The 26,008-nt window shown below is 39.7% G+C and overlaps 4 protein-coding genes across 4 annotated transcripts; 2 read left to right on the forward strand and 2 right to left on the reverse strand.

The window, feature by feature from the left end:
* Nucleotides 1-144: 144 nt before the first annotated feature.
* Nucleotides 145-7,574, reverse strand: LOC128879123 (synaptotagmin-4). Its single transcript, XM_054128012.1, has 6 exons — nt 7,026-7,574; nt 4,372-4,686; nt 3,326-3,768; nt 2,895-3,053; nt 2,425-2,742; nt 145-1,627 (listed from the first exon to the last, which is right to left on the reverse strand). The coding sequence occupies exons 1-6, from the start codon at nt 7,081-7,083 to the stop codon at nt 1,508-1,510; spliced, it is 1,413 nt and encodes a 470-aa protein (XP_053983987.1). The 5' UTR covers nt 7,084-7,574; the 3' UTR covers nt 145-1,507.
* Nucleotides 7,575-10,121: 2,547 nt separating this feature from the next.
* LOC128873929 (arrestin domain-containing protein 17) lies at nt 10,122-15,026 on the forward strand. Its single transcript, XM_054118014.1, has 7 exons — nt 10,122-10,430; nt 12,136-12,291; nt 12,548-12,759; nt 12,877-13,059; nt 13,248-13,459; nt 13,736-13,893; nt 14,135-15,026. Exons 1-7 carry the CDS (start codon nt 10,316-10,318, stop codon nt 14,266-14,268), a joined length of 1,170 nt encoding a protein of 389 aa, XP_053973989.1. The 5' UTR covers nt 10,122-10,315; the 3' UTR covers nt 14,269-15,026.
* Nucleotides 15,027-16,303: 1,277 nt separating this feature from the next.
* On the forward strand, nt 16,304-17,954 carry LOC128878357 (mediator of RNA polymerase II transcription subunit 31). Its single transcript, XM_054126495.1, has 3 exons — nt 16,304-16,736; nt 17,326-17,415; nt 17,483-17,954. The coding sequence occupies exons 1-3, from the start codon at nt 16,670-16,672 to the stop codon at nt 17,794-17,796; spliced, it is 471 nt and encodes a 156-aa protein (XP_053982470.1). The 5' UTR covers nt 16,304-16,669; the 3' UTR covers nt 17,797-17,954.
* A 131-nt stretch (nt 17,955-18,085) lies between these two features.
* On the reverse strand, nt 18,086-23,585 carry LOC128878348 (solute carrier family 22 member 3-like). Its single transcript, XM_054126484.1, has 8 exons — nt 22,143-23,585; nt 21,615-21,956; nt 21,098-21,345; nt 20,705-20,994; nt 20,195-20,588; nt 19,881-20,119; nt 19,608-19,783; nt 18,086-19,491 (listed from the first exon to the last, which is right to left on the reverse strand). Exons 1-8 carry the CDS (start codon nt 22,275-22,277, stop codon nt 19,186-19,188), a joined length of 2,130 nt encoding a protein of 709 aa, XP_053982459.1. The 5' UTR covers nt 22,278-23,585; the 3' UTR covers nt 18,086-19,185.
* Between the last annotated feature and the right edge of the window lie 2,423 nt (nt 23,586-26,008).

The raw sequence follows: 26,008 nt of genomic DNA on the forward strand, positions 1-26,008 counted from the left end.
AATATTAATTTCCCTTGAAATTAAAATGATATTTCGATATCAAACAGAACGTCTCCACTTGCGTTCACCAAACGATACGATTGCCTAATTCTTCACAGCGATGTCCGTAATTGTTCGTTCCCCTCGATAAGAAAATTCTCGTATGCAGTTAGTTACACGGTTTATTATTCCAATTGAGAACCACTGATCGGTATACAATTGCTTACATAAACGTATTCAGTTACTAGCCTTGAATTTCTGTCATTGAGATCATTTGTCGTATTCCTCGTCAGGAATCTTTTCGCTTCAACGACGAACTTACACGCGAAATTCAACGCGTTTACATTCGCGTTCTATCATCGCTTGCTAGATAAATCGATTACTCCCGATGGAATTGTTACGTGTTTAAGACCTACTCGACTCGAGTGCGTACGCGCGTATCATTTAAAATCTTAAAAACGACGAATTCAGCCTCGACGGTCTAATGTGTGCAACACGACAGTGCGACGCGAACATCAAGGACCATGTCTTGAAATTCTCGCTCGAAAAGCAACGATCCCTCGGAAGCACGTAACCCTGTGCTCGCGACAGTAGTATCCGACGATCGGCAGATGCGCTCGATCGTTTCATAGTTAACTGCTTCGTCTTCCTCCTCTCTTTGCCATCTGGTCGGAAATCTTAACAACTATATTTATATCGTAAAGCATTTTGTATGCGTTTTGCCCGCGATCGTCTGCCACTGCGATCGATTGGAACAAGTCGGCTGACGAGTACTACTCGCGAGCAAGAAGTTTGCATTTTGGGGTGTCGAGGGGGATTCCGTTCGTCCAGAAGCTGTTACGAACACGACAGTTGCTAGAACTCGGAATAATTTCCTTACGAGATTTTTTGGGATCTCTTACGCCTCGACTTCGGATGCAAACTCTTCGCGAGCTGTACTCCGTTCAGCTATGTCCACAGAATCGGAAAAGGTTTCCCCCGGTGTTTACTTCGGTTCTCGTACCTGTTTGCTGGATGCCTCGTAATTTCTCAAACGAGTGTCTCAAACTTCTCGAAATCGGGGTGTCGATTAGGCAGAGTGCGCTATTTCACCCCCGCGAAATTTCCCCATTTGTCGAAACGGATGATAATTCTCGACGATAATAAAGCACCCCGAACGAACGTGAAAATAGAAACGTTCTAGTTCGTAGCATGAATCGCGTGGGTGTTCGTTAGCGAATCGATGATCGTCTCCGCTCGGAAACGTTTCACGCTTGAGGCCCACGCGTAAAGCGACTAGATCCTTTCGGTGTGCATACGCAGTCGCATCGATCGCGGGTGGACGTGTCGCCACTCGCTTCAAGCCTAATATACATCGAGTATTAGGTTTACAAAACAGATACCCCACTTCATCGTAGGGTTTCAAGGGGTTGGATCGGTGGTTTTACAATGAGGGGGGTAAGAATGTTTGGGGAGGGGGGGAGGGGGGCTTTCAGGATAGTTTGGAGACGGGATTTCAGGAGAATCGATAAGGGCTGGGAAATGGTAGTTACTCCCTTAATTTGTGCCAATCAGCTATCTGCCTCTGCGGGGAGCTGCAGACTTCTCTCCAATGATTCGACGCTGAATCTTGACAATCTGGACCGCCGAACTCCAGCCGTCCGATCACCTAAAACGCACGTCGTTCGTTTTAATAATTGAACTAGCTATGCGCGTCGCTGTGGCTTACTCTAGTTACATTGGAAAAGAAATAATTAAATTAAAATTAAAGTAAATCGAAACCAATCGATCGGAACGCAATGTTAAACGAATTTTATTCGAAGACGTTGCTCGAGCCTTCGAGCCCGTTACGCTAAAAATATAAAAGTTCCCGTAGAACTTGCACCCCCTTAGCATATCGGAAAAGGGATACAACTTTAGAACTGTGCGCAAACGAGTGAATGATTTATGGTGCCGTAGAATTTTATACATTAATGTATCGTTTCTGCGTACGCAATCATTCTTCTCGTATCTACTCCCGTGTCAAAGATAAAACTTGTCCCAGTTCTGCTGGACATCGAGAAATAAGAAGCGGAGTTCTAAAAATTGCAAGTTCCTGAATTGATTTCGCGACTTGGACTATTTTTCCTCGACGTTTTGCATCAAGTTATCCAAGAAAATTGTGAAAAATCACGCTATGGGGGTGGCTGTACGACTCTCGGCCCTGTCACGCTACACTCTACACCGATACGGCCGCATAATGCGATATGTGAGCATGTTACACGACTTAATGGGTCGGTCAATCATGCACATTTTCGGCGACGAACGCTGCTTTGAACTGAAATCGTATTTTTAGAGATCTTATCGTTTTGTTTGCATATTCAAAATTCACGAATCCTTCTCATATTTATGGCATGGATAAGATAGGATTTCAAGTGGGGGAGGATTATTATTGCTCAGAAAGGATTAAAAATGTGTTTTTTATACCTCGTTCTTTGTAACGCGATCCCAATCGAGCAACATGAATTCAAGACTGACGTTGTTAAGACCATCGGCTCCATTTGGTATGTCGAAAACGAAGGACTCGTTGAATACCGGGCTGAGGGTGCGTTTCTTCACGCGCGTCTTCTTCTTGTCGATGCGCTGATTGTTGTAGAGAAGATAGATCTTTACGTATGGATCTGCCAAGCCTGTCACGTCCATCTTTGGCAAATTCTGTGCTTTCAGCACGACCACTGTCAGTCGGCTGTTGTTCGGTTGCCAACAGAGGGAGACCAGCAGCTCTCCTCTGCCTTGAGATTGAATCTGCAACGAAAAATGCAAGTGGATGCCTCATACTTTCCCACAGATTCCTCATACGTGTCCCTTAATTAGCATTCTTCGATTGAAGGTTGCCGAGGAATAATAAGAAAATTGTTATCGATGTTATATTTGTTTGCTAGTCGTTTGTTTCTTACCTTCAAGCTTCTAGGACAAATTTTTCGACACAACGATATCTCCTGGTTATCAACGTTGTCCAAACCGGGCACCGACGAGAGTGCACACGTCAATTCGCCGATAACATCGTCCCGGGAATATCTATCGAAGCTGAGTACTATGAAGTGCAGGCTGATTTTCTGCGAACGATAATGAAAAAGTTTGCTTTATGAATCATTCCACCAGCACTCGTGCGTAAGCTCTTCTAATTTACTTCCGAGAACAGATTTGGATTAATCTTAAGATCTGTATCTCAATTTATAATACTTTTTCGTAAGAAGAATACTTTTATGAGAGCATTCTATGCATATTTTCATTTTTAATTTAAAATGTGTAATTTACAGTTTTATATTTTCGCAGGAAACTTGTCCAAGTGTCTGCCCTATTAATCATGGTTCGTCTATCTGGGTACCTGTAGCTGATCCTTGGATATCCCGAAGAACGTAAAGTCCTCGTCGTAGACAGGGTCCCTGGTGTTTCTCAGGACCCTCGTCTTCACTTGGTGCTTTTTATCGGGCAGCAGCTTCAATTTAACATAAGGATCGCTGGTGGCGTTCTGCTCCCTAGCTGGCAGCCCTTTGCAATTAACCACGGTCACTCCAAGTGCGTTCTGCTCGCTTATGTACCGCAGCTTGAACATCAGCTGGCCCAAGTTGTCCTTGTTGTTCTCCGACGTGTGATTCTTCTCGCTTATGCACCGCAACTTGAACACCAGCTGGCCCAGGTTGTCCTTGTTGTTTTCCGAGGTGTGGTTCTTCTCGCGTTCTACCTTCTCGTTATTCTCGATTTCTGCCTTGTCGCGTTCATTCGCGATGGTCAGGGTGACATCACCCGAAGGCGTTTGAGCCGGTGTGCCTGCAATTGACGAACAAACAAACCACGTCCAATCATCGGGAAATTGAATAAGTTCGTTATCGATGAACCGTTTTGGAAACATTGAGGATCGTTTGGACGATGGGTACCGAAAATGGAGGAGGTTATTCTGGGAAATTATTACTGGGGAGGCACATGGTGGACGATATTTGAGGAAACGAGGCTCTTGTATAGGTTTCTAGGTGTCTGGGATGCTGGTGTTTGTGAGGAATTGTATCGAGGATATATATTTTTAAACTGGTGATCGAAGAGCGGTTTAATTGGGGGAAATGAATTTGTGATATGGTTGCCTTCGGCAGATGAAGTATAGAACTATAATAATAGAATGTTGACGCATTGATTGTCATGGCGGTGACCACTCATCCACATCCTTCCGAAACTCTCGTGACTAATTATTCCTGACACTTCTAAGCTTCTGCATACGTTACGTTTAAAACGCAGTAAAGGAATAAGTATACGAATATTTCCATTTTACTCATTTTAATTCAAACGTCGAGGACACTCTTCGGTCATGAAAAGTCACGTTAAATAGTTAATAAAATTCCTGAAAATGATAATTATCAGAAAGGTGCAAGAGGTTCTCACCTGAGCCCTGAGGAGTCCTTGGCTGCGAGTAGGGATTCGACGATTGCGACCCAGTAGGACTTGGCGTCTGCCCCCCGGAGCCTGGGGGGCTCTTGGCTGGTCCCGTGGGACTTGGACTCTTCTTCAGATAGTGGCTGGTGCTGCCAGGACTCTTAACCGCCTTTGGTTTTCTGTGGGGAGGTCTGAACGCCAAGGACTTGTCGGAATTCAGCTTGGTGTGCTCGCGACGTCGTCGACAGAGCCACCAGGTCATCGCGACGGCGCAAAGTAGACAAGCGGCGCCGATGCATAGCACCACTACCGTTGTCGTCGACACTGGAATTGCGCGTATTATTTTTTTTTCTCTTCAGATCCATTTACTCTCGTCGAGGACTACGAGTTTCCACGCGATTACCCGTTGGAAACGTCGCGATTGCGATTCGTACGATAATTTTATCCTTTTCCCTTGATAAATTCGAATAATTTAGATAAATATCATTGAAATTAATTTACGAACATATTTGCCAAATATTCTGCACGTCAATTTCCCTGTGGCCAGTGCCATTGTTGCTCGCGACTATGAAAAGGATATTCTATTTATGTATTCGTTTCATGAGCGCGCAAGAAACGACTCGGTTAATTACACATTCAAATCGTTTACCTTGGAGAAAGGAATTTTCTTCTTGAAAGTAAACGACGGATGCTTGAAAAGAGACTCGAGAACCTTTCGCAGAGCAAATTTGCAATTCTAGGTATTGCTCGATGCTGTTTTACCTGAATAGTCGCGAAAATGCCAGCTCGGACTATCAGAGAACACGATGTGATATGGTAATGGGCACACAGTGGGGTATTAAGCGACGGTGTAACGTTGAAATGGAACGTCGAGAAAATTCTAACTTGGCTATTCTGTTTTAACATCGTCTCAAAAGTGGCCAATGTTCTTATTTGCATACAAATTTCAAACGAAGAATAAAAGATGGACTCTGTTTGAATGGATGGATTCTGTTTTTGCAATAACAAAATATGCCTGTCAGCGTTGTCATAGCTGACATATTAGCATAAATATAGAAAATGATTGGTCTGTTTACTCGACAGAGTGTGGACGCTCGAGTGTCGAGCAATTAGGGGTTGGATGAGTCACGGGTCGAATGCCAAAAACCACCACATGGTCTGGGGCCTCGACACATAACCGTGGAAGGGAATCATCGTTCGTTGGAATTACCCGAATGACGCTAAGTCTCGGTGGCTGGGTCTCGTTAAGGTGGATCTGCATAATTGCATACTTTTACTTAAATTTCGTACGTATCTTATCGCAGTCTGTATACTTTTTCCTCGGCCTGGTTCATGCTTCTGTGCAGTCGAAACAAATTTTCTTTTAGCCATAACAGTGACAACATTAACGACACTCATAGAAGTGGTTCGAGTGAAATGAATTTTTCTAACAAAATGTCACAGAGATAATTACATTTCTATGATCTGTAAATTATTTAGTATTTAATACTGTAAGTCACCGATAACTGACGTGGCGCTTAAAGTGCCAACGGACATACGTCGACTCCATGTAAAAGAAACTTTCATACGAGCTTTTGGTGTAGGGAAAGTAGTTCCAGTACCTTCTTAATAGTCAGAAAAAAGAAAACGTAATGTTCTTTAATATCAAATACTGTTGGTGCAACATTTTTCATGCAAAAGGGACGGTTAGGTCCGAAGCATTGACGTCCAGCAAGGGTTAAGAGCGATGTTGGCTAAGCCCTGAAGTGCTTTCGTTAGTGTCGGATCGATGCATCCATAAACAAAGCAGATCAGGGGACCCTCATGACATTCGAGCCCATAGGAAGCCAAACCGATCAACCCTTTTTAAATCACTCGATTGGAAAAAAGCTTCGCGAAGCAATATCGAAACAAAGCTTGAAACACGCCTTCTTTACTGTTTATTTCACGGAGTTGGCAAGTTTGACCTCTTGGGGGATCGTTTACAAGATGGTCTCGTCGTATAGTTGCACCAAGTGACGGAAGGGTGCATCGGTTCGTGATATTCAGCCACAGGCTCGTAATTTCACAACTGTTGGAATTCCAACACCAACGAAAGCACTCAGGAAGTGCTTCACTTCCAAAATTCACTTCCAAATCTCGAAATTACGTAGTTACACCCTTCTGGCACCGAACCACCGTCCTCCTGATTTTATTTAGGTTCGGAGGATTTGGTTTGCCTACGAGGCAACCAATTTCTAAACGTAGAAAATCAAGAAAGCGAGCAGCAGAAAGCGCAGAAATGAAGAGACTCGAGGGAAACCGATCTGAACCGCTGGAAGAGACCCTGAGGATTCGAGGTAATTGAGACAACCAATTTCTAAACGTTGAAAATTAACAAAGCTAGCTAAAGAAAGTGTAGAAATGAAGAAACCCTGAACGATCCTCAGTCGTCCTGCAGGACCACCGTAACAGCTGTCCACTGGGATCATAGGGCCAACGATCGCCTGGATCGAGGAACCGATCGCTATCATCGAACAAAACCGGTTAAACGCAACCGTGAATGACGTTCCAGCGATTGCACCATGGTGCAATCGTCGTGAACTGGAATCGTCCACGCGGGGGTCGATGTTGCTCCTCGATCGGCTTCGCGGGGGCTCGGCTGTGTGAAAAATGAGGATATCGCGATGACGAACTACACTCACCCGAATCGACGCCGACGGGTCGAATAAGAGGTCCGTCCTCCGTCACTCCTCCGACCATGTTTGGCCACGTTTCGCTCACGTTATTTGGACGCTTTTATCCGCGTATGTCACACGGCCACGGCGCACTGAACGAATATTTACGGTGTGCGGACCGTTGGTGGTATTCCGTGGCGACCATCGGACGAAATGCTCGATCAATAGTAACGGCGTGAGCTTGCGCGGAATACGCGCTTCTGGAGAGGAACCAACGACGACGACGACGACGACGACGGCGACGACGACAACGACGACGCTGGAGACGATGTTGTACGTCGGTGAACGGTTGGGGGAAGGGGTGCACCCGCAGGTAACTAGGATTAGAGATCAATCTTCTGCGCTGGAATTTTTCTAAGAATTTTTTTAAGAATTTTCTTTTTAATTATTATTATTTTATGCTTTTCTTTAACTTATCGTACGTTTGGTACAAATAGTGATGAATTAAGTAACATTCGTTCACTATGAGACTTTGCAAACAAGAGCATTCTAGATCATAGATACAATGTATAGGATAAAACTAAAAAATTTCACGAATCTTACTATTTATGGAGATTTGCAAATTTTGTATTGTAAATTATATGCAAAGACGCGAATCATGAGCGTATCTAATAGATCAACAAGTATAAGAACACAATAAAGAATTTCAGGGCAAAAGGAGAATATTTCGAATCCCTCGAATCGTCGAGGGAAAAGGGGTGTTCGCAGGTACGTGGATCCCAGGGTAGGTGACAATGCACCCATGGAAGGTGCATCTCTGGACGAATCGATGCGCTATCGAGGCGAAGCTAGTCTCGCGTGCCAAAACTGGTCCCATAAATAAATAACCCGACATTTTTTCGCATGATGTGGGTGGCTAACAGAGAAATTCTATGAAAATTCTATGAAACGTTGATGGTGATATTTTAAAATATAATTGTACGGAAACGATACACTTGTAGTTATAGAATCGCAATACAGCTCTCAATTACAAGTGTGATTGCGATAAATAAATTGTGTTTATTTACATAGCTGAATTCGCAACGGAACAAATTGTCAAAAAATAATTTTTGTCGGACGGGTAGTAGATAATCAATCTATATTTATATTTGGGCGTGGACTACGGTGCAATGGACCCTTCTACGTGAAATCGACTTGTCTAGTTGAGTAGATGTCGATTTTGTCGAATAAACTGTAAACAAGAATAACATTGTTGGAAACGTGTCGTGTAATAATCCCCTAACGTAAAATCTAATCGAATGTCGGACAAAAATGATATAATAATCATTTAATATATACCGTATAATTCATACCATTTGTGTTATATAAAAAAATGAAATCCTGAAGCCCCTCGTTAAAATGACCTAGAACTCATTAACCCCTTGGTGTTCTTAATCATAATATTTTTTTAAGTATACTGTCTACTGTAACATGTTATTTAAGAGGGGAAAGTTTACGAGGGCGTCAAAGCCAAAAGTTGTTACTTCAATCCCCTTCGGAGTGGACGCGAACCCGAGTTCTGTTTTGAATTATCGATCTACATTAAAGGCAATGCGCGGAAGATAATTCATCCATGAGTCATCTGTTACCCTGAAGCATCTAATTGGGTGGACAAGTTAGCATACGTATGACGAAAAGGTACGCGAAACAAGTTCAATCAAGAATAGATCGAGATTGCATTCCCAATTAAAAATCCTTTATTCATCGATCACGACGAAACCATCGCAATTCGTCGAAAATTAGGTATTTTCGTTACAATTCTATTCGTATCGAAGCTATCGAACTTCATGTCTTTCAACAGGAAATTCTAAATCGGTCACCTTTCGCGAATTCTCCAGCTTCGAATGATTAATGAGTTTCAAATATGGACTCCCGTTCGAACGACATTTACGTCCAAATTGAAACGCTGGTAAAAGATATCGAATACGTGTTAGTACACCTGGTATATACCGTGACACGTTATTAACTTTCTCGTTTATCCGGACAGGCTCGTATTTTGTTCCTGGAAAATATGTACGACGATGTTCGAAGAAGAGGTATACTTCTGTGAAAGATGCAGCGCGTGCATGCAACATCCACTTGTACTTTTCAAACGAGTTGACATCGCCGAAATGAAAAATGACGAGTACAGTTCCGAAGCTTTCAACGAAATAGTCGTCGAAGCAATGAATTCTAAAAGAAAATTAGTTGTCTAACATTAGAAACGAAGCTTAGGTAAACGAGAAAGATTGAAACAAAACAAATCCACGTCGTGATTGTATCGATCAAGAGAAAATTGTTTCTCGGAGATGTAGCATCAATCGATTCGAAACGAACGTCTTCGTGATTGGTTTCTGGTGTGATGGACGTTCGTAGACCAAAGTAAGCACACGTGTGCACTAGGAATATTGAGATAATAAACCATAAATATTGATACAGTGGATCCTCGATTTTCTAAACTTTAACACGATCTAAACGATTTAACATAATTGAATGATAAGTGAATGCACTTCAGTGACAATCGTAATAAAAGTAAACGAACGATAATGGCGTTAGCTGTGCGAATAGAGTCTGTTCAGCAAACGGAGTGACTCTGACCCTACTTTCGCGGTTACGCGTTAAGCATAGCCAAAGAGTTATCATCGCTCGCCTTTTGTCCATTGCATCATCGCTATCTTATCCGTTATTCGTCCATGACGTCATGCGACATGAACGGAGTATGCGCGTTTCGGTTTCTGATATCACCGCGGATCCATCCGAAAGCATGGTTTTCCTGAGCGCATGTTTACCTGTGATCAACCAATGGCACTACGGGAACCTTGTTACGTCATTACCGGTACACCATTCATAGAGGACATTTCAAAAGTGATGGACACGATTTTAAATATAGAATATTATTCGTTTAAGATATTATGAATTTAGAATACTAATTATGCAACGAGGTTCTGTTTCATTTACTTAGTCGAAATACAAAAATGAGCAAACTTTATGAGGGATATTTTTAGTAGAAATTAAACATTATGAAAAACTTGAAAGAGTCTGTAAGTCTGAGTGCTACGAGGTCTGCGTCAGCTGGTGTCTGCGCAGAAGACAGATATCGAGTGGTTTGTAGCGTGGACTGGTAGGAACGATCAGCAGAGTATCAGACCGGCTTTACGAGCGGCTCGATATAGCCAGACGGTGTGTGCGCCTGTCGTGGAACGCGAAAAGGCAGCTATTCCGCTCGACGGGTCCGACGCGAGTGGAATAATTAATCGAATACCGCGCGAGGCATCTACGCGAGTGTATTTTCTTCGAACATGGGCCTCAAAGATTTTCGGATAACCTTCGACAATCCTTGGAGCACCTACTCGCCAGGACAAACGGTCAGCGGAAATATCATCGTCGTGTTAGACAGTACGAAGAAGATTCGCGGTACGTTGTACCTGTAATCACGATTTTTCCTCGTGGGAATGACTCATTTGATTAGTGGCTGTAATTTGCACGCTGGCAAAATTCAACGATCGACAGGTGTCACATAATATTATTGATCCAAGCGTATTTCGCGGGGATCTCTCGTGCCAGATCGCGATGTACCCACTCGAGCGTAAGGAGAATGTGCTGCATTCCGTGATCATAGGAAACACGCGTCGATAGTTGCATGTTTCATTCTGGATATATTTTATATTTTCTCCCGGGGCCATTTTAGTTAACGAACGGGGTGAAAAATTATCTCCTTGGTTTCACTTCCTTGGGAAATGTTTCTTTTGTCGATATTTTATATTTTAAATTCAAGGGGGACCCTAACTCGAAGGGTCGAAAATGCGTTCGCCTATCAAGCCTAACAAAGATACCAATCTGACAGAGAAGTGCTTCTAATTGTGCAAGTTAATTAGTACAATAATGTTTCGCGCTGTCGGGTTCGTCATTGAGATATTTTCATCTGGACAAGGACGCATAAAAAGCTAGGAAAGGAAAACAGGGAAAATACTGCTTCGAAAATGCCATAGTTCGACGAGTTATGCGAGTGGTTGCTCCTGGATCAAATTTACGATTCCACGACACGAATTTTTGAAAAGGTCATTTCACTTTCGCGAACAAAAACATCCTTGCCTTGTTACTCGGTAACGTAACATAAAACATAAAATATTGTGTACGTGCTACTTATTAATAAAACGAAAGAAACTTTTGGTTCACCTTGAAGGTTCTGAAGAGTATGGTATCTACCTAGAGAGGAATTTCGTGGATCTTTCTATTTCGAGTTTTGTTCTAATTCGTAAATCTGGTGTACATCTCGGAATTGTTGTCGCCGCATTCTCGCGGCGACTTTTTCCATCCTGCAAGGTGTAGTTTAATAATAGCGCGACCGTGTACGGCACCCGCACTGTGGAAACGGACAGCAACGATCAGCCGTGGAACTTTTGTTTTCGTCACGCTGTATCGTTCTCGTAACGCGTTATGTATACATGTTGTCCTTGCAATTACATCTCGTGGAATATTTGTTCTACTTAACGATATTTTTCTGTTTCATTCCTCTGGATGTTTGTGAACATTCCCCTGAGCTTACCATTTCATGAGCGTATTTTTTTCAATTTCTTCGGTCAATTTATTTTGGTCCTCTCCAGAAATAATATATGATATCGATAGAAGGAAACGCGGAAGGAGGGTACAATAATATAAATTTGATAAAATAAGGAAAAACAGATAGATGTACGTATTTCAATTTTTTTACGATTAAAAATGCTAAGCATACATGTGGTACACGCGTCTCTGATTAGTATCGTAAATATGTATGTTGTTTTTTAAGAGATAAACACAATAAAACATTAAATAAAATGTTTCGGACGCTTTTTATTTTTGAATAAATGTTTTTAATGTACATTTATTATCGATATAACGTCCCGCATCCGTTAATATTCGTCTGCGTGTAGTGTTGCGCCATTGTTTCGCATTAGTAATGGTAATCTTTGTCCCCTTCGTATTATCCGTCTTGATTCAATTCTCTGTTTCCGGTCGAGCAGCTTCCCACTGCTCTGGCTAATAATTCGAAGCATTTCTGGCATCGAAATATTAAATAAAATGAATGGATAAAGACTATTAAATCGTTCGATTTTGTAAGTTGACTTTTTTTATTTTACAGGAATATGCGTAAAAGTAAAGGGTGTCGCGGACACATGCTGGACAACCGACAAACAGGAAATGGATGACAGGGGCCAGTATAGAGAAGGAACTCAGACGGTCACGGGTCACGAAGAATATTTTGAGACAAAGTATTATCTGGTTGGATCGGCTTCTGGTAAAATTCCAAATGAACATATGCGTCTATTAGTATTTCTCGCATAAAAAAACTATGCATTCGTCAAACTGTACTTAACAACCCCTTCTGTGCCTTCGCTAGTGTGTAATAATAAAAAATACTATTTTTTTGTTTTTTTTTAAGTATACATCGATCTTATCTGTCGCAGATAGAATGGAATTGCCAGAAAAAGTAATTGATTGATTATCGAACGAATTGTACCGAAGGTTTCAATGAATTTCTTTCTGTTTTCCAGGAGGTGAGATCGAGATACAAAGCGGCGAGCATAAGTTCCCGTTTCAGTGTGTTTTACCAACCAATTTGCCGAGCAGTTTCGAGTCCGATTTTGGGCATGTTCGATACACTGTCAAAGCGATATTGGATCGTCCCTGGAAGTTCGATCATGAAGTGAAGAGTCCCTTCACGGTGGTGCTACCCCTTGACCTTAATCTCGAATCGAGGGCTTCGGTAGGTTTCGTCAAGCTTTTGGTAAAAGATAAGCTTGAATTTTATTTTTGGGACAATAAATTTTAAATATTTCTAATAACATGTTTCTGTGTTTTATTAAAATTTGTTTTCTTTCAGGAAAGAGTCCAGGAGGAGATGACTAAAACATTTTGCTGTTTATGCTGCGCGACTGCACCTTTAACAGTGAATTATTCGTTACCCGTCAGAGGCTACGTGCCAGGCCAGACGATGCCAATCAAACTCAACGTCGAAAATGCATCGAGTGTAACAGTGGACACTGTGAAACTCATCCTTTGTAAGGTATGCGGATATTACGTATGTTGATTTAAAGTAAGGTGAGATTTCTCTTTCTATTTCTATTTATAAAATAATTGGAATTCCACTTGAGAGCTTTAAGCTTGATTTTCTCGAGAAATTTCACCTTCCTGTACGATAAGCGTTTACGTGGCGCAGACCATTTGAAGATAACGATGAATCGTGAAGTCTAGATCGTAACTTTCCGTGCAACCACACCGAGTACTGACACGAGAACAGAAGAGATCGTGGTCTCCGAAGTGGGCAAGGGACCTGTCGAAGGAGGAGGCAGCGCTGATTACGAACAGAATCTTGATATTCCGCCATTACCTCCGTCCAATCTCGCGAACTGTGGGATCATCGACTTGGAATACAATCTTAAGGTCGTGGCGTGTGTCTCAGGATGGTTAGTAACATATTACACTTCAAGATTTTAAGCGATTTTCAAGCGATACAAAATAGAAACCTCTCGCGTGCAGTTGCCAGTTGATTTTAATCTGACTTACAATTAATCTTAAACGCATCCTGAGGTCAAAAGAATTGGTTCGAGATTCGCTATTCACCTCTGACACTGTGACTCATGGATCTATTAAATGAGATCCTTGAAGAAAAATGATTCACTGACTCGAAGAGTAGTGCAGAGAAAAATTACCTGCTATGCGAATAAATAACTTTGTTTCAGGTACTATCGAAATTTGTCAAAGAACACGTTAATTTTTGTGGGCACGGTGCCATTGGTAAATTATCAGACCCCAAGCGCTCCTCCTGCGGAAGCAATGAAACCGGAAGTTGGGTGGACGGCTCCCGATGGTCCAACATCGAATTTGTATCCTGATTTACGTAAGAATATAATACAACCTTTATTAAAAACGAATTACCTTTTAGTGTATTCCATTTACTTTTTACATTACTTCATTTTATTTTACTTTATCAACTCTCGACTCAGATAATCATAACGAATTAAGAATCGAGGGAAAAAGTATATAAAATTAGCAATGACTTTTGTAAAAGTATACGATTGATAAATTAATCTTTCTTTGTATACCTTAGGAGAGAACTAATTTGAATATCATTTGTTTAGCTCCACCATCGTACGAGGAGTCGACGAATGGTGCCAGAAGTCTTTGGGAACGTGGTGAATCCGACCACGTATTCGGTTTATCGAATCGTTTCGCGCCCAAATATCCTGTCTACAATTTCGCACCTGTTCAATGAACAACGAAACGAAGCTTTCCAAGGTTTCATTTGTAAACGAAAAGTCGTTTGTTTCACGACGCAGCCAGCAAAGCACTGTTTAGGGGCTTTATAACGATAACGAAGTTGAAAATTCACGTTAACCGTGGACATTATTCAAGCTGACAGTCTCAGTTTTTACTATAACATTTTTTTATTAAATTCGTTTAGAGTAGGAAATTGTTAGGTATTTCGAAACCAATGCTATGTAAAATACTCGAAAAGATTTTCACGTAAAACGTGAATATGTAACAATTTTAATCATTTTTTAATATGGTTTTTTAAATGGCTTTTTAACTATAAAGATATTTTACGACTAGTCGAGCTTGAATTTGTTCTGGGAAATTTATGTGCCTCAAGTAAACAAATGAATTTGGTCAATTAAGACGCACAGCTCAAAATATTTCATGTAAATGAGCAAAGCCTACAATTGTATATTGATATAACAATTTTTTTTATTAATATGTATATTTTTCTACGAGTATTCGTAGATAGGAACTAGATTCAAAGCAATATTAATGCAAGATTATCGAACTGCCGCTATCACTATACAGGCTTTTGTGAGAATCTGCTTGATCAAAATTTTTATATGTATATATATTATATATAAAATAATTATGTATTATTATTACGTATACATGTATATGATACTCGAAAGAAACGAAGAATTTGAATGCAAACAAGATCTGTATTTATATTTATCATGTTGTGAATAAAGCATATGTTTTTCATACAAGCTATTCGTCAAACTCTTATCTGTTTACACCATTCCACAATTAGTGTGTGCATATCAGTCTGTAAATCTGGTATTAGCTGATATTGCTCGATATGTAATTGATAGTGCCATCAGATTATTAGTAGCGAAGTAATTAACAATAATTAAATAAGAGCGTTTCATAGGATCGAAAATGCTATCGCCATGGATAATTTATTAACTTTCTGGGCATAATTCATTAACGTTGGCACTTGTAGAAGCTAGCCAAGACCTCTAGCAACATTTAGAGACCATTGTTGATACGAAACCGTTGATAATTCATTGCAAAAAGTACATCAAAGTAATTAGTTGTCTCAACGTAGATCCAGTTGGATAGGTCAAAAACGTGTCACGCGACGCTATAACTATCTAGCGGTGAGAAGATGGAACTAAAATTATCGACATTACAGAAAAAATTAAAAAATACTTACACAATCTATTTTATTTCGTTTAATATTAAACTTGTAGTCATAAAACAAACACTGGGGGATTAAAATTCATTAGTAGAAGTTAAAATAAGCAAATAATTAAAATGTCGGTAATTGATTGATAGTGGCGCCATCGGTGGCAAAACGCCAAAGTTTGTCCTCGAATAGTTCCAAACTTCAACGGATAGATGGCGCTATTGGTTTTTTTTTATTTAAAAAAACAAGTAATTTAAGGGTTAAAAAAATGGTTTTCATTCAAATTTTAATATCACATTGCTGGTTCACTTATTTGTTATTGCATATAATGATAAAAAAATTTTAACATGCAAGTGGCGCCAACTAGCAGTCAGAAGTGGAACTAATGTCGGAGTTTGGTCAGCGCCTCTCTCGGGAAAACGCTCAAGTTTGTCCTCGAATAGTTCCTTTGTTTAGTGCTAGATGGCGCCATTTGTATGTTTATAAAAATATTTTTTTTATTATTAACAAATGAGTGAGCCAGCAGTGTGATATTAAAATTTGAATGAAAACCATTTTTTTAACTCTTAAATTATTTATTTTTTTAAATTTAAAAAAAAATGGCCCCATCTATCGGTTGAAGTCTAAAACTGTTCGGGGACAAACTTTGGCATTTTGCCGCCGATGGCGCCACTGTCAACTAATTACCGGCATTTTAATTAATTACTTATTTTAACTTCTACTAATGAATTATAATGTCCCAGTGTTTGTTTTATGACTACATGTTTATTATTAAACGGAATAAAATAGATTATATACGTATTTTTTAATTTTTCTGTAATGTCGATAATTGTAGTTCTACCTTCTTATCGCTAGGTGGTTATAGTGTTCCGGGGTCCATAAATTGACCAAATAACAAAAACTCAAAATATCATTGTTATTTTCGAATAATTCATTTGTACAGAGTATTATTAGTTTACTTAGAACCTAACTTAATGAAAAAATATTAATATCGAACGTTCCAACAAGAATTACATGTAAAACACCTCTAGGGTGATTCTTCTTGGAAAACGCATGCGCATTCAGAGTACAAACCTGAAAATACATCAAAGTTTTTCCTCTGAAAAAGTAGCAAGTGAACTTTATAAACGTTAGAAGACTTTCTAAACGTTAGTTCCAAGTATTTATTGTTTATTGTGACAAAATAAGCGTGTCTCAATAATTGATTGTTAAGAGTTAAAGTACTATGAACCGTTTGGATGATCCTCCGGGTCTCATGAAAGGCAGAAAACCATCCTTCATTGGAATGAACGGTATTTCTCAATCGAATTCTTACAATTCTTAATATTTTCTTAATTATATCTTCTGTATGAGCTAATTGTTAACTTGTTAGGATTCGTATGTCGTTCTCATTGCTTCGCTGCTTGTTTATTCGTTGAATAAACAAAGAAACATTCATTAAAATTATATGGTTTATATTATTCAATGAAGGAGAAGTATCATTTCAATAAATATAATTATAATTTTTAGGAGAAGGTAATTATTCCATCTTAATTGATATGGAAGAGCAAAATTTACAGAAATCTTACAGAGGTGTATCGTATACTTTAGTAGAGGACATTTCTGTCCTATTTCATGGAGCTTCCTTCAGGTATATACATATTATTCTTAACTAAAAGGAAAAAAATATATACAAGAATGAATGGGTGTTGCCTACATGTAAGTATTGCAAGTTAAATAATATGATAGTATAAGGATAAGAAACTGTCAGAAGTACACGATACACTCATACATGATTTTTATAATTTTTACTCTCACATATCAGTAAATGAGCTACCTTTCTGTAAAAATTATAATAAGATTAATATTATTTTATATTAAAAAATTTAATTTATTTTTCAGGGGGTCCAGAAACAGACGAGCAGCAACGGTTAAGATTTCAAGTTGAACTAGAATTTGTTCAATGTCTTGCCAATCCAAACTATTTGAATTGTATGTTTATTAACTTTATTTTATCCTTTTTTGTTTTCCTTCAAGATATTAATAATCACTATTACAGTTCTAGCACAACGTGGATACTTTAAGGATTCGACATTCATAAATTATCTTAAGTACCTGTTGTATTGGAAGGAACCTGATTATGCAAAATATTTGAAATATCCCATGTGCTTGTACTTCCTAGACTTATTACAATACGAACACTTTAGAAGAGAAGTGGTAAACTCTCAGTGTACGAAATTTATAGATGATCAACAAATATTATTATGGCAACATTATACCAGACGTAGGACAAGACTGTTACAAACTGCTGCCGAGCAAACGCAGCACGTAAATCCTCAAAACAATGGTATTGTACAACCTAAAGTTCCTTGAGTAATATGTGTGAAAAACAGTATTAAATGGGTCCATAAAACCTACGACACTACATAAGATTATTTCTATATTATAGTTCCTTATCAGAATTGTTTTAACAGTTATGTTTTTGACTGTGATAAATCACAAATAAAGTACTTTTCTATATTCATTATACACCTGTGACTACACTTCCCCCTCTTTCCTTCTATCTATTATTTATACATTAATTGCATTTAAAATTGAATTCTTTAAAAGAAGCTGATATATAATAATAAACACTAGATGTATATACTATAAATTCGGAAAAATTACAAGGCTATTCTTTCATAATTACAAAAAAAAAATAATTTGAATAATTAAACCATTAGAAAAATCGAACTATTAGTATGAAATTGAAATAAAGCCACTCCAATTGTAGAATCTGATTTTGGACGAGTGATGCTGAAACCTGAATAGCTGTTCGTAAATATTTATGACTATTTATGCTTCGAAACAATGGATAAGTTGGGAAGGTCATCAATGAAGATACAACTAGAAGATGTGGAGTTTGGCAGCCTTAGTAAGTCCGCTCGATTTATTTTGTTACAAAATCAAAAACTTTTCATTACATGTTATTTCGCAAATAATATTATTGACACGTTATTTTCTAATTTATCGGATAAGTTTTTGTATTTTTTTTACATGGATATTTTTTTTTTTATAATTTTTAGAATAATCATACATACAATCATACATGTACTTATATTTTGTCATTTTATATACAATGTATTTATTCGAAGATATACAAAAAAAATGTATGAACACTATATATAAAAAAAAAAGTTAATAAAAAATCGTGTAACATTATTTCAACAGCTAAAATGAAAATACTTTTAAATCTCTTTGCTACTCTAACTAATCGTTTACTTTCGTAGTGAAACTTATGCTTGATTTAAGGCAGTGACAACTGATTGTTTAACTATAATTATTTTTATATTTAACATTTTGTAATAAATAATAAATATCGAAAACAATAAGTGCGTTCGTATGGAGAATATAGTACACAATGATAGATGCTTACGATAATTACTTCGTTCGTATAGTCTACTTTTGATTCGATCGTAACAATTGAAAATGGCGCAATGTGTAAATCACAATCGCGTATCTTAAAACGCTAAGTAAATACAAAGAACGTTAAAATACCGTGATTGTTCAGTCAGATACTCGTAGTTTCATTCGGTAGAAAAGCTACTATAAAAAGCGAATCTTTACGACAAAACTAGTGTTAAGAAAACGGTGAAATAGCGCGATCTCGTTCTATAACATTCACCGGCGTTGATACAGTGCTATGGAATTAGATTGTTTTATCTACCATCGATTTAAAGTAGGGATCTACGTACTTCCTTCACGTTCTCCACTGCTCGTCCTTTACTCCGAGCTCTTATTCTCCGTAAAATTTACTAATATGCCGTTTCCAGCGTCCACCCAATCCTCCGAAAAGAGTCTCGCCCTCAGTACTTCCCTCTCCGAGAGATCCTCATCCGCGTGGGTGTCTTCGTTATTTAAATTCTCGTTACTCTTCTTATCTCTTCTCTTCGCGGCTAGCTCGCAGTCCTTTACTGCATCTGGTAATACGTTGTCTGCCGTTTCAGGCAAAAGTAGAGCCAGTGCCCCCGAGACCAAGCTAAATATTCCAACGATTATTAATGCAACGGTGACTGGAAAGTATTTCTCCTGAAATAAACAAAAAATTCGTATCATGTTCGGCATGAATTTTGAAACGGTACGGCTACGTATTCCGTTAAATGAGATCCGGGAACAGTGGGATGCGAATTATAGTTGAATCTTACCGACGATATTACGTGCGGTGTACACAAACTGCCGATTTTCGCGAAAACAGTGCACAAGCCTAGACAGGTGCCCCGTACGACTGTTGGATATATCTCTATCGTGTACAGGTAGACTATGAAAGTCACGCTCATTACGACTTCCCTGCCGAGTATTAACAGGATGGTCTTCGCGAGATCTGAAAATAAAGAAAAGGTTTAAATGAGCAATAGTTGTTGAGAACTTTTTTTTTTTTTTTATATATATATTAGCGTTTAATTGTAAGAGTTACGTACCGATTCCAAACGTCGGTTCTGTCAGAATGATAATAGCGGCTATCGCGATGCAAATGACGCCACTTACAGATTGATAAGCGGATATTGGCACTCGTCTACCGTATCGGGATAATACAAAATATAGGAACACGTAGGTTGCTATTTCTAATATTCCTCCCAGGGCGAAGGTAACGTGTCTATTGGCAGGAAAGTTCGGTATAAGTGCCATAAAAACGCAGAACGCCATGGAGGAAGTCAACCTTGAACAAAGAAAACGAACACAAAGTCATATATCGTTCGCGATCATTTTCTTTGGTAGTATACACCATTCTTACCATTGAATAATCATTATAACGCTATGTTTCCTCATTAGTTTCGACTTGAACAGTTGCGCGAGTTCCTGATCCGTTTGTGCGTTAGACTTTTCTTCGATTTTGACGGTCGCCTTCTCTTCGTCGTTGTTCAACATCTCCTTTTTCGCGGGAGTTCTCAGTTCTACAATGTCGTAAGTATTTTTCGTGGATAGTCGTTGATTGCCAGCCGGCTGTGATATCGACTTTGACTTTCGATGGCTTTTCGAGCTCGAAGGAGCGCTTCCTTTTTCCTTTTCTTTTCCTTTTTCTTTTTCTTGTTCTTTTTCTTCGTTTTCGCATTGAGTCGGTTTCGGTGTCGGTTCCGTTTTGGGGATCTTGTTTTCTAGGTTCTCTGAAATTCCTCTCAGACTCGTTTCTGGAAAATACACGGGAAATTGTATTTATTTTATTAAATATCTTTATTATCGCTGCTGTGAATCTGTTGTACGCGTATTTTTATTCATTTTATAAACAGTCATGCATTCATCTTACTTTGAACTTTTTGTTGAGCAGCGTCCGCGACTTTGGTCAACAAATTAATGGCCTCCTCCTTCTCCTCGCTATCGGTTTTCGACTTCTTCAAATCCGCGCACGAAACGCGCGACTTCCTTTCTGGTTTAACAGGTGTCGTGTTCTCAGGTGCGTTCGTTTCCGGTTTAGCCTTGTTTTCCTTTCGAGATCTGGTGCAGCAGACGTTGTACTTCGCGATACGTTCCACCGCCATATCCGCCTCCGTCGTTTTGCCCTTTGCCAGCAGCCATCGCGGCGATTCTGGTAGAATCCTGGCACAAAAATCGATGATGTTGTTGTTCGTCTAGATTTTCTTTCCAACCTCGTTTGATACATGTAATAATTATATAGTATAATAATATACAAGTTAATCACCAAATATAAAGCACGGTTATCGCGGTAGGAACCGAAACAGCCAGCTGTAAAATTCTCCAGTCAGGTATGGCATAGCTGAGCCCAGCCAGAAGCATCAAACCGATCGCCCATGCGATTTGCATAACTAATGCGACGAAAGTCCGTGCTTTCGCTGGGAACAACTCCAGGGAAAGAATGTACGTGGAATTTTGTAGACCCTGCACGAAGACTCCCTGCAGCCCACGAAGGGCCAGGAACGTCGGGTAATTCTAAAATTTGAATTCTCATTTAAGTTCTGTACTGGACAAAATATTTAATAGTTTCTCTCTCTCTGTATATTTTCTAATCATTCTAATCAAACCAATGGCTGTACACGAACTAAATATAGAGAGGTTTCATTCGTAACATCGAGTCTTTTTATAATTCCTCGAACAATTAGTTTCACATCGATCGAAAGACCTTATCATACTAGTCGATTGTTTAAACGAACTAAACTGTTCTTCGTTCTCAAGGTGGAAATTCAACAGGATTAATTTACCTGCACGACGTACATTGCAACAGCCATCGTACCCTGAGTATAAAGGCAGATCGCCTGAACCGGAAGTCTTCCTATTCGATCGGACAGAAGACCAGCGATCCAAGCGCCCATTAAAAGTCCCACGTAATAGACAGCCGGGCCAAGAAACGTCAAATATCGTTTCTCGCAAATTAAACCCCACTCCGTCACCACGCTGTTCTCGCCAAACTCCGTTGCGAATTGATAATCGCCGAAGCACAAGTTCGAATCCGCGGATTCCTCGAGACCGGAAGTGTAATTGATCGCGACGCTCGCGTTGACGAGCTCTCGACAACCGTGCGTTCGTCTCGTTCCATTTTTTTCCTGTAATAGGAAAATCAAGCCTTTCCTATACGCATTCGATGCTTGAAATAAAAGTAAGTTTTATCCAAGCAATAATTGACTGAACTACACCGTTAAAAATTTGCTGTCCTTGTATATATAAAATATAAATACAAGATGTACAGTAATAATCGGTCCACTCAACGTTTAGGAATCGATAGGTCTTACCTGGCAATAAAATTTCGGCGTGTAATTATGGAAGACTGGTAACGCATGGCTCATAGCCACTATGACATAATTGATGGCCAGCAGCACCGCGATGACCACTTGGAAGCAGCCGACTTTGATCTCTTCGGCGTTCATTTCTTGCGATAGTTGCGCGCGATCTTCACTCTTTTGTCACTAAATCACGTGTGATCGATAGCGACTGAACGATTCGCCGTTATCAGATTGAGAATCCATCCAGCGATCGAAAGAAACGACTTGAGAACTCCGAACTCACTGTCACCGGCTCATCCATTTGTGTTTAAAGATACTATTTGAAAACTCGCGTTTAAAAAAAAAAAAAAAAAAAAGAGAGAAGAATATTATCGTTTTCGTCGAAATGGAAAGACTCGTTAGAGGATGCTCGTTTGGAGCATCTCGCTCCGAAACGTGGCGCGCGAATGTAAATTGAAAAAGTAAGTAAAAGTGGTCGCAGGGAGCCTGAACAAAGTGTCATCCGTGAGGGTGAAGCAAGCACTGACAGAGAGGAGAGTCCTCTCTCTCTCGAAGGATATAGCACTGCAGAAGGAGCCGATTCCTAGCGGCGTTGGATCGAACGAGGACAGGAACACGTGCTATTGTTTCACGCTTGGCGACACGTATCCCATTAACGCACGCACGTCACGGGAAAACGATCTTCTGTCAATGATAATCGATTTTTAACCCTCTATGGGCCCGTGTTACTTTCAAGTCACATACCACCACAGCGACATTTTATTAAATACACCCAGCCGCTGGTTTACAAGGTTCTTACACGATTACACGAGTTTCTAAAGTAATATTGAACAAAAATGAAACGAAGAAGAAATGCGAGAAGACTTACGACGGTACATAAATTAATTATAAATTAATGCTATTAGTTATTGTATAGTAGCTCCGCAAAATTATTCATAATTTTCTATTCTTCTTCTAAATGAAAATTTCGCTTCTGTTGATCCATGTACCGCTAAACATTATTAATCACAGATCGCGAATGCAATTCGTGACCCATTGTCGTTACCTATTTGCAATACAAAAAGATCGATTAACGACGTCGTAAAATTCCTAAAGGTGCATCGAGGAACTTAGGTTTGCTCTGTGGACTGCGCAAATACATTCGATGGTACGCGCATTCAAATGCACCAACTTAAATAATAGCCTGAGTGGGTCTATGAACTCTCGACGCACGCTTACTTCGCTCGATGGCTACCTCCGGTTGCAACAGAAACTCCCATTGATGGGTATTGATCGTTTCGTTTTACTCAATCGCTTTTCACGGTGAAAATCTCTCTCGAGGTCTACTAAGCGAGATTCCGTCGGTTTTCTTCCTACAAATTGTTACTACCTTATTTTACTGGCGTGTCCAGTATTTATTATTATAAGTTATTGGGTTGTTTGGAAAGTTCATGGGCGATTTTTGGTAGGCGGTACAGGTCTGAATATATCGGAATGGTTGAAAACAAATAACATGTGGACATCCCTTAGAAGGTGGACAAATTGTGGAACAAAATGATAGTTACATAATTCAATAAATATATATATATATAAAAATTCAAATATACCTTTGAATTTTTCTTAAAAATTGGCACGAACTTTCTGGACAACCCAATACATTGGTCGCAGAAGTGATTGAGAAGTGATATCCTAATAGTCGAGAAGAATCTCAATGAAGTGGAAAAAAGAGGATGGATGGTAATTCCCACTAAACGAAAACGAAATCAGTGTGGCATGATGAGTGTCGTACGCAAACTATTGCCAAGGCGTAAAAACTTATCCGGTGACGTCTTCGCGCCATGCCATACTTAGGGCACGGTTATCTCGATGGAGGGGTTTAATCGTCATAGTCTAGCGACGGTGTTTCCTTCGTTTCTGGAACTGTTTCTGTATGCGAAGAACGCCACGTCCGGTCCCGGGCGCATCCTGCCTTTCATTCGAGGCACCTCGTGTTCGCTCGATCGCCGATTCCATAGGAAACCTCCGTAGCAGGTGAATCCTCGATTGTCCTTCGACTTAAGCCACTAATCGAGACGTCGCGTCCATTGACAGCGTCATTCGCGGTCGGTGATCATGCCACGGTCATTGTCGGAATCCTTCTGAACGACTTTCATTTCCATTCGATCGTTAGAATGGGTCATTCTACGGTGATCGACCTTTTTCGGTCGACTAGTACTCTGGAGAATTTCTCCTGGGATTCAATTTTCTTTGCAGACTATTAAAGACTATATAATCAAACATTCATAGCGGTATTTATCTTTAAAACTTCATAAAAATTCATGAATTTCGTAACGTAAACCATAAGCTCGATGCCGGTAGCGAATAGCTAAATAGCACCGATCCGTGTCGTCATTGTTGCAACGCATGTATTTAGGCTAATGTCCTACCGTTAACGGGGTACAATCTCCTGATGGCGTTTACCGCAAAGAACTCAATTTTAATGCATGCAAACTTGATCGATCAAGTTATATAGAATTTTAATATTCATAAATATCGTATTGTAAATATATGTGTAGGTACTGAGAGTATCATATAGCAAGCCGAAGGGCGAAAAGATGGAGATCTATGGATCAGTGGAAAGCCCTATGGCGGAGACCTGGTATTTTGGGTATCAAGGAACGAAAGCCCCTAATTAAATATTCAACACTTCCAATCTTTACCTACTTAAGCTGTACGATAGCTGCGTCCATGTCTCTTACGCTACTTTCTTCTCCCCGATCTAGGAGTTTATCGAATCTTCAAACAAGAACGGTACAAGATTTAATTAAGCTCTCTATTAGTATTTCAGAGAAAGCCACGAGTGCTTTCGGTCTTCTGTCGGGTGCTAATGCTAACTAATCATGAAATTCGGTCGTCGATATGTTGACACTTTCACAAGTAGACGCGCCTCTTTTAACGCGCTTGATTCCGATAAAGATAGAGATCCTCCGCCATCCGTGAAGTTGTATCGCGTCCGAGCACGTATCGCATATAACCTGGAGAGATGGCCTGGATGCCTTTTTTCGTCGTATACCGTTACTGTAGAATAGGTACCGCGATCATGGCACCGCCACTTATTTCACGTTGTCTTTATCGTTCACCTGTTCGATCGAACGTCGCGATCCGTGCTCTATTAGTGGCAAAGTGTAACGAGACGAGGAACCTGGTGAGCCTCCTTCGTGAAAACAACGTGGTTCATTCAGTTCTCGTTGCTCGCTCCGCGTGCACGGTCGATTAAGAGCTGCATCGATGCGAACGAATTGGTCGCAGGAAACGAACATAAGCGCAACGAGAAAAGGGCGATCAACCGTCGCGAAAGGATTCCCTGGTATCCACCGGAAGTGATTAACGCGACGGAAACGCAAGATGAAAATTACGCTCGCTTTGGCGGCGGTTATTCTTGCCTGCGTCAACGTAAGTTCGAATCGAGCGAAAGTAGTATAGTTTAAGAACTAACTAGGGTATTTCTGGAGACGATTAACTTCCTATTAATTGATTACTTATATCTAATAAGTGTCGCTAAAAATCGCGGTCAGAATATCGCGGACATTTAAGTCATTCTAAACGGAAGCGCCAAACATAGATGAGCGAAATTTGTGTCCATTAATATTGTGTCAGTTATTACGAACCTTTTATGCTTTTATTATAGGATTTTAATATTTAATAGTAAATTAAATTTTGCATACAAGGAATAGTATTGGAATCTGCTCGTTGGATTCATCGATAAGGCGATTTTAGGCGGGACGTTCTTATAATTCGATTTAATTTTTTACAAATAAACTACCAAGTAAAAGGGAATCGTTTATACGTTCAAAAAAGTTAGTTCTAAGTAGGATTATGTAGATACGCCTGGCTAATGGGATCAGATATTGGATCCA

This window comes from Hylaeus volcanicus, chromosome 1 (assembly GCF_026283585.1).
Source record: "Hylaeus volcanicus isolate JK05 chromosome 1, UHH_iyHylVolc1.0_haploid, whole genome shotgun sequence".
In the NCBI taxonomy this organism is placed as follows: Eukaryota; Metazoa; Arthropoda; class Insecta; order Hymenoptera; family Colletidae; genus Hylaeus; species Hylaeus volcanicus.

What these genes read in the sequence shown, in the direction of transcription:
- LOC128879123 (XM_054128012.1), bottom strand. Translation starts at nt 7,083, where the DNA reads ATGGTCGGAGGAGTGACGGAGGACGGACCTCTTATTCGACCCGTCGGC. An exon ending in AAGGACTCCTCAGGGCTCAG is followed by an intron (nt 3,769 to 4,371) that starts GTGAGAACCTCT and finishes CGTCAATTGCAG; the next exon opens with GCACACCGGCTCAAACGCCT. An exon ending in TATCCAAGGATCAGCTACAG is followed by an intron (nt 3,054 to 3,325) that starts GTACCCAGATAG and finishes TATCGTTCGCAG; the next exon opens with AAAATCAGCCTGCACTTCAT.
- LOC128878348 (XM_054126484.1), bottom strand. Translation starts at nt 22,277, where the DNA reads ATGAACGCCGAAGAGATCAAAGTCGGCTGCTTCCAAGTGGTCATCGCG. An exon ending in CGCCGAAATTTTATTGCCAG is followed by an intron (nt 21,957 to 22,142) that starts GTAAGACCTATC and finishes TTCCTATTACAG; the next exon opens with GAAAAAAATGGAACGAGACG. An exon ending in CACCGCACGTAATATCGTCG is followed by an intron (nt 19,492 to 19,607) that starts GTAAGATTCAAC and finishes TGTTTATTTCAG; the next exon opens with GAGAAATACTTTCCAGTCAC.
- LOC128878357 (XM_054126495.1), top strand. Translation starts at nt 16,670, where the DNA reads ATGAACCGTTTGGATGATCCTCCGGGTCTCATGAAAGGCAGAAAACCA. An exon ending in ATCCTTCATTGGAATGAACG is followed by an intron (nt 16,737 to 17,325) that starts GTATTTCTCAAT and finishes TTTATTTTTCAG; the next exon opens with GGGGTCCAGAAACAGACGAG. An exon ending in CAATCCAAACTATTTGAATT is followed by an intron (nt 17,416 to 17,482) that starts GTATGTTTATTA and finishes TCACTATTACAG; the next exon opens with TTCTAGCACAACGTGGATAC.
- LOC128873929 (XM_054118014.1), top strand. Translation starts at nt 10,316, where the DNA reads ATGGGCCTCAAAGATTTTCGGATAACCTTCGACAATCCTTGGAGCACC. An exon ending in ATCTCGAATCGAGGGCTTCG is followed by an intron (nt 12,760 to 12,876) that starts GTAGGTTTCGTC and finishes GTTTTCTTTCAG; the next exon opens with GAAAGAGTCCAGGAGGAGAT. An exon ending in GAATTTGTATCCTGATTTAC is followed by an intron (nt 13,894 to 14,134) that starts GTAAGAATATAA and finishes TCATTTGTTTAG; the next exon opens with CTCCACCATCGTACGAGGAG.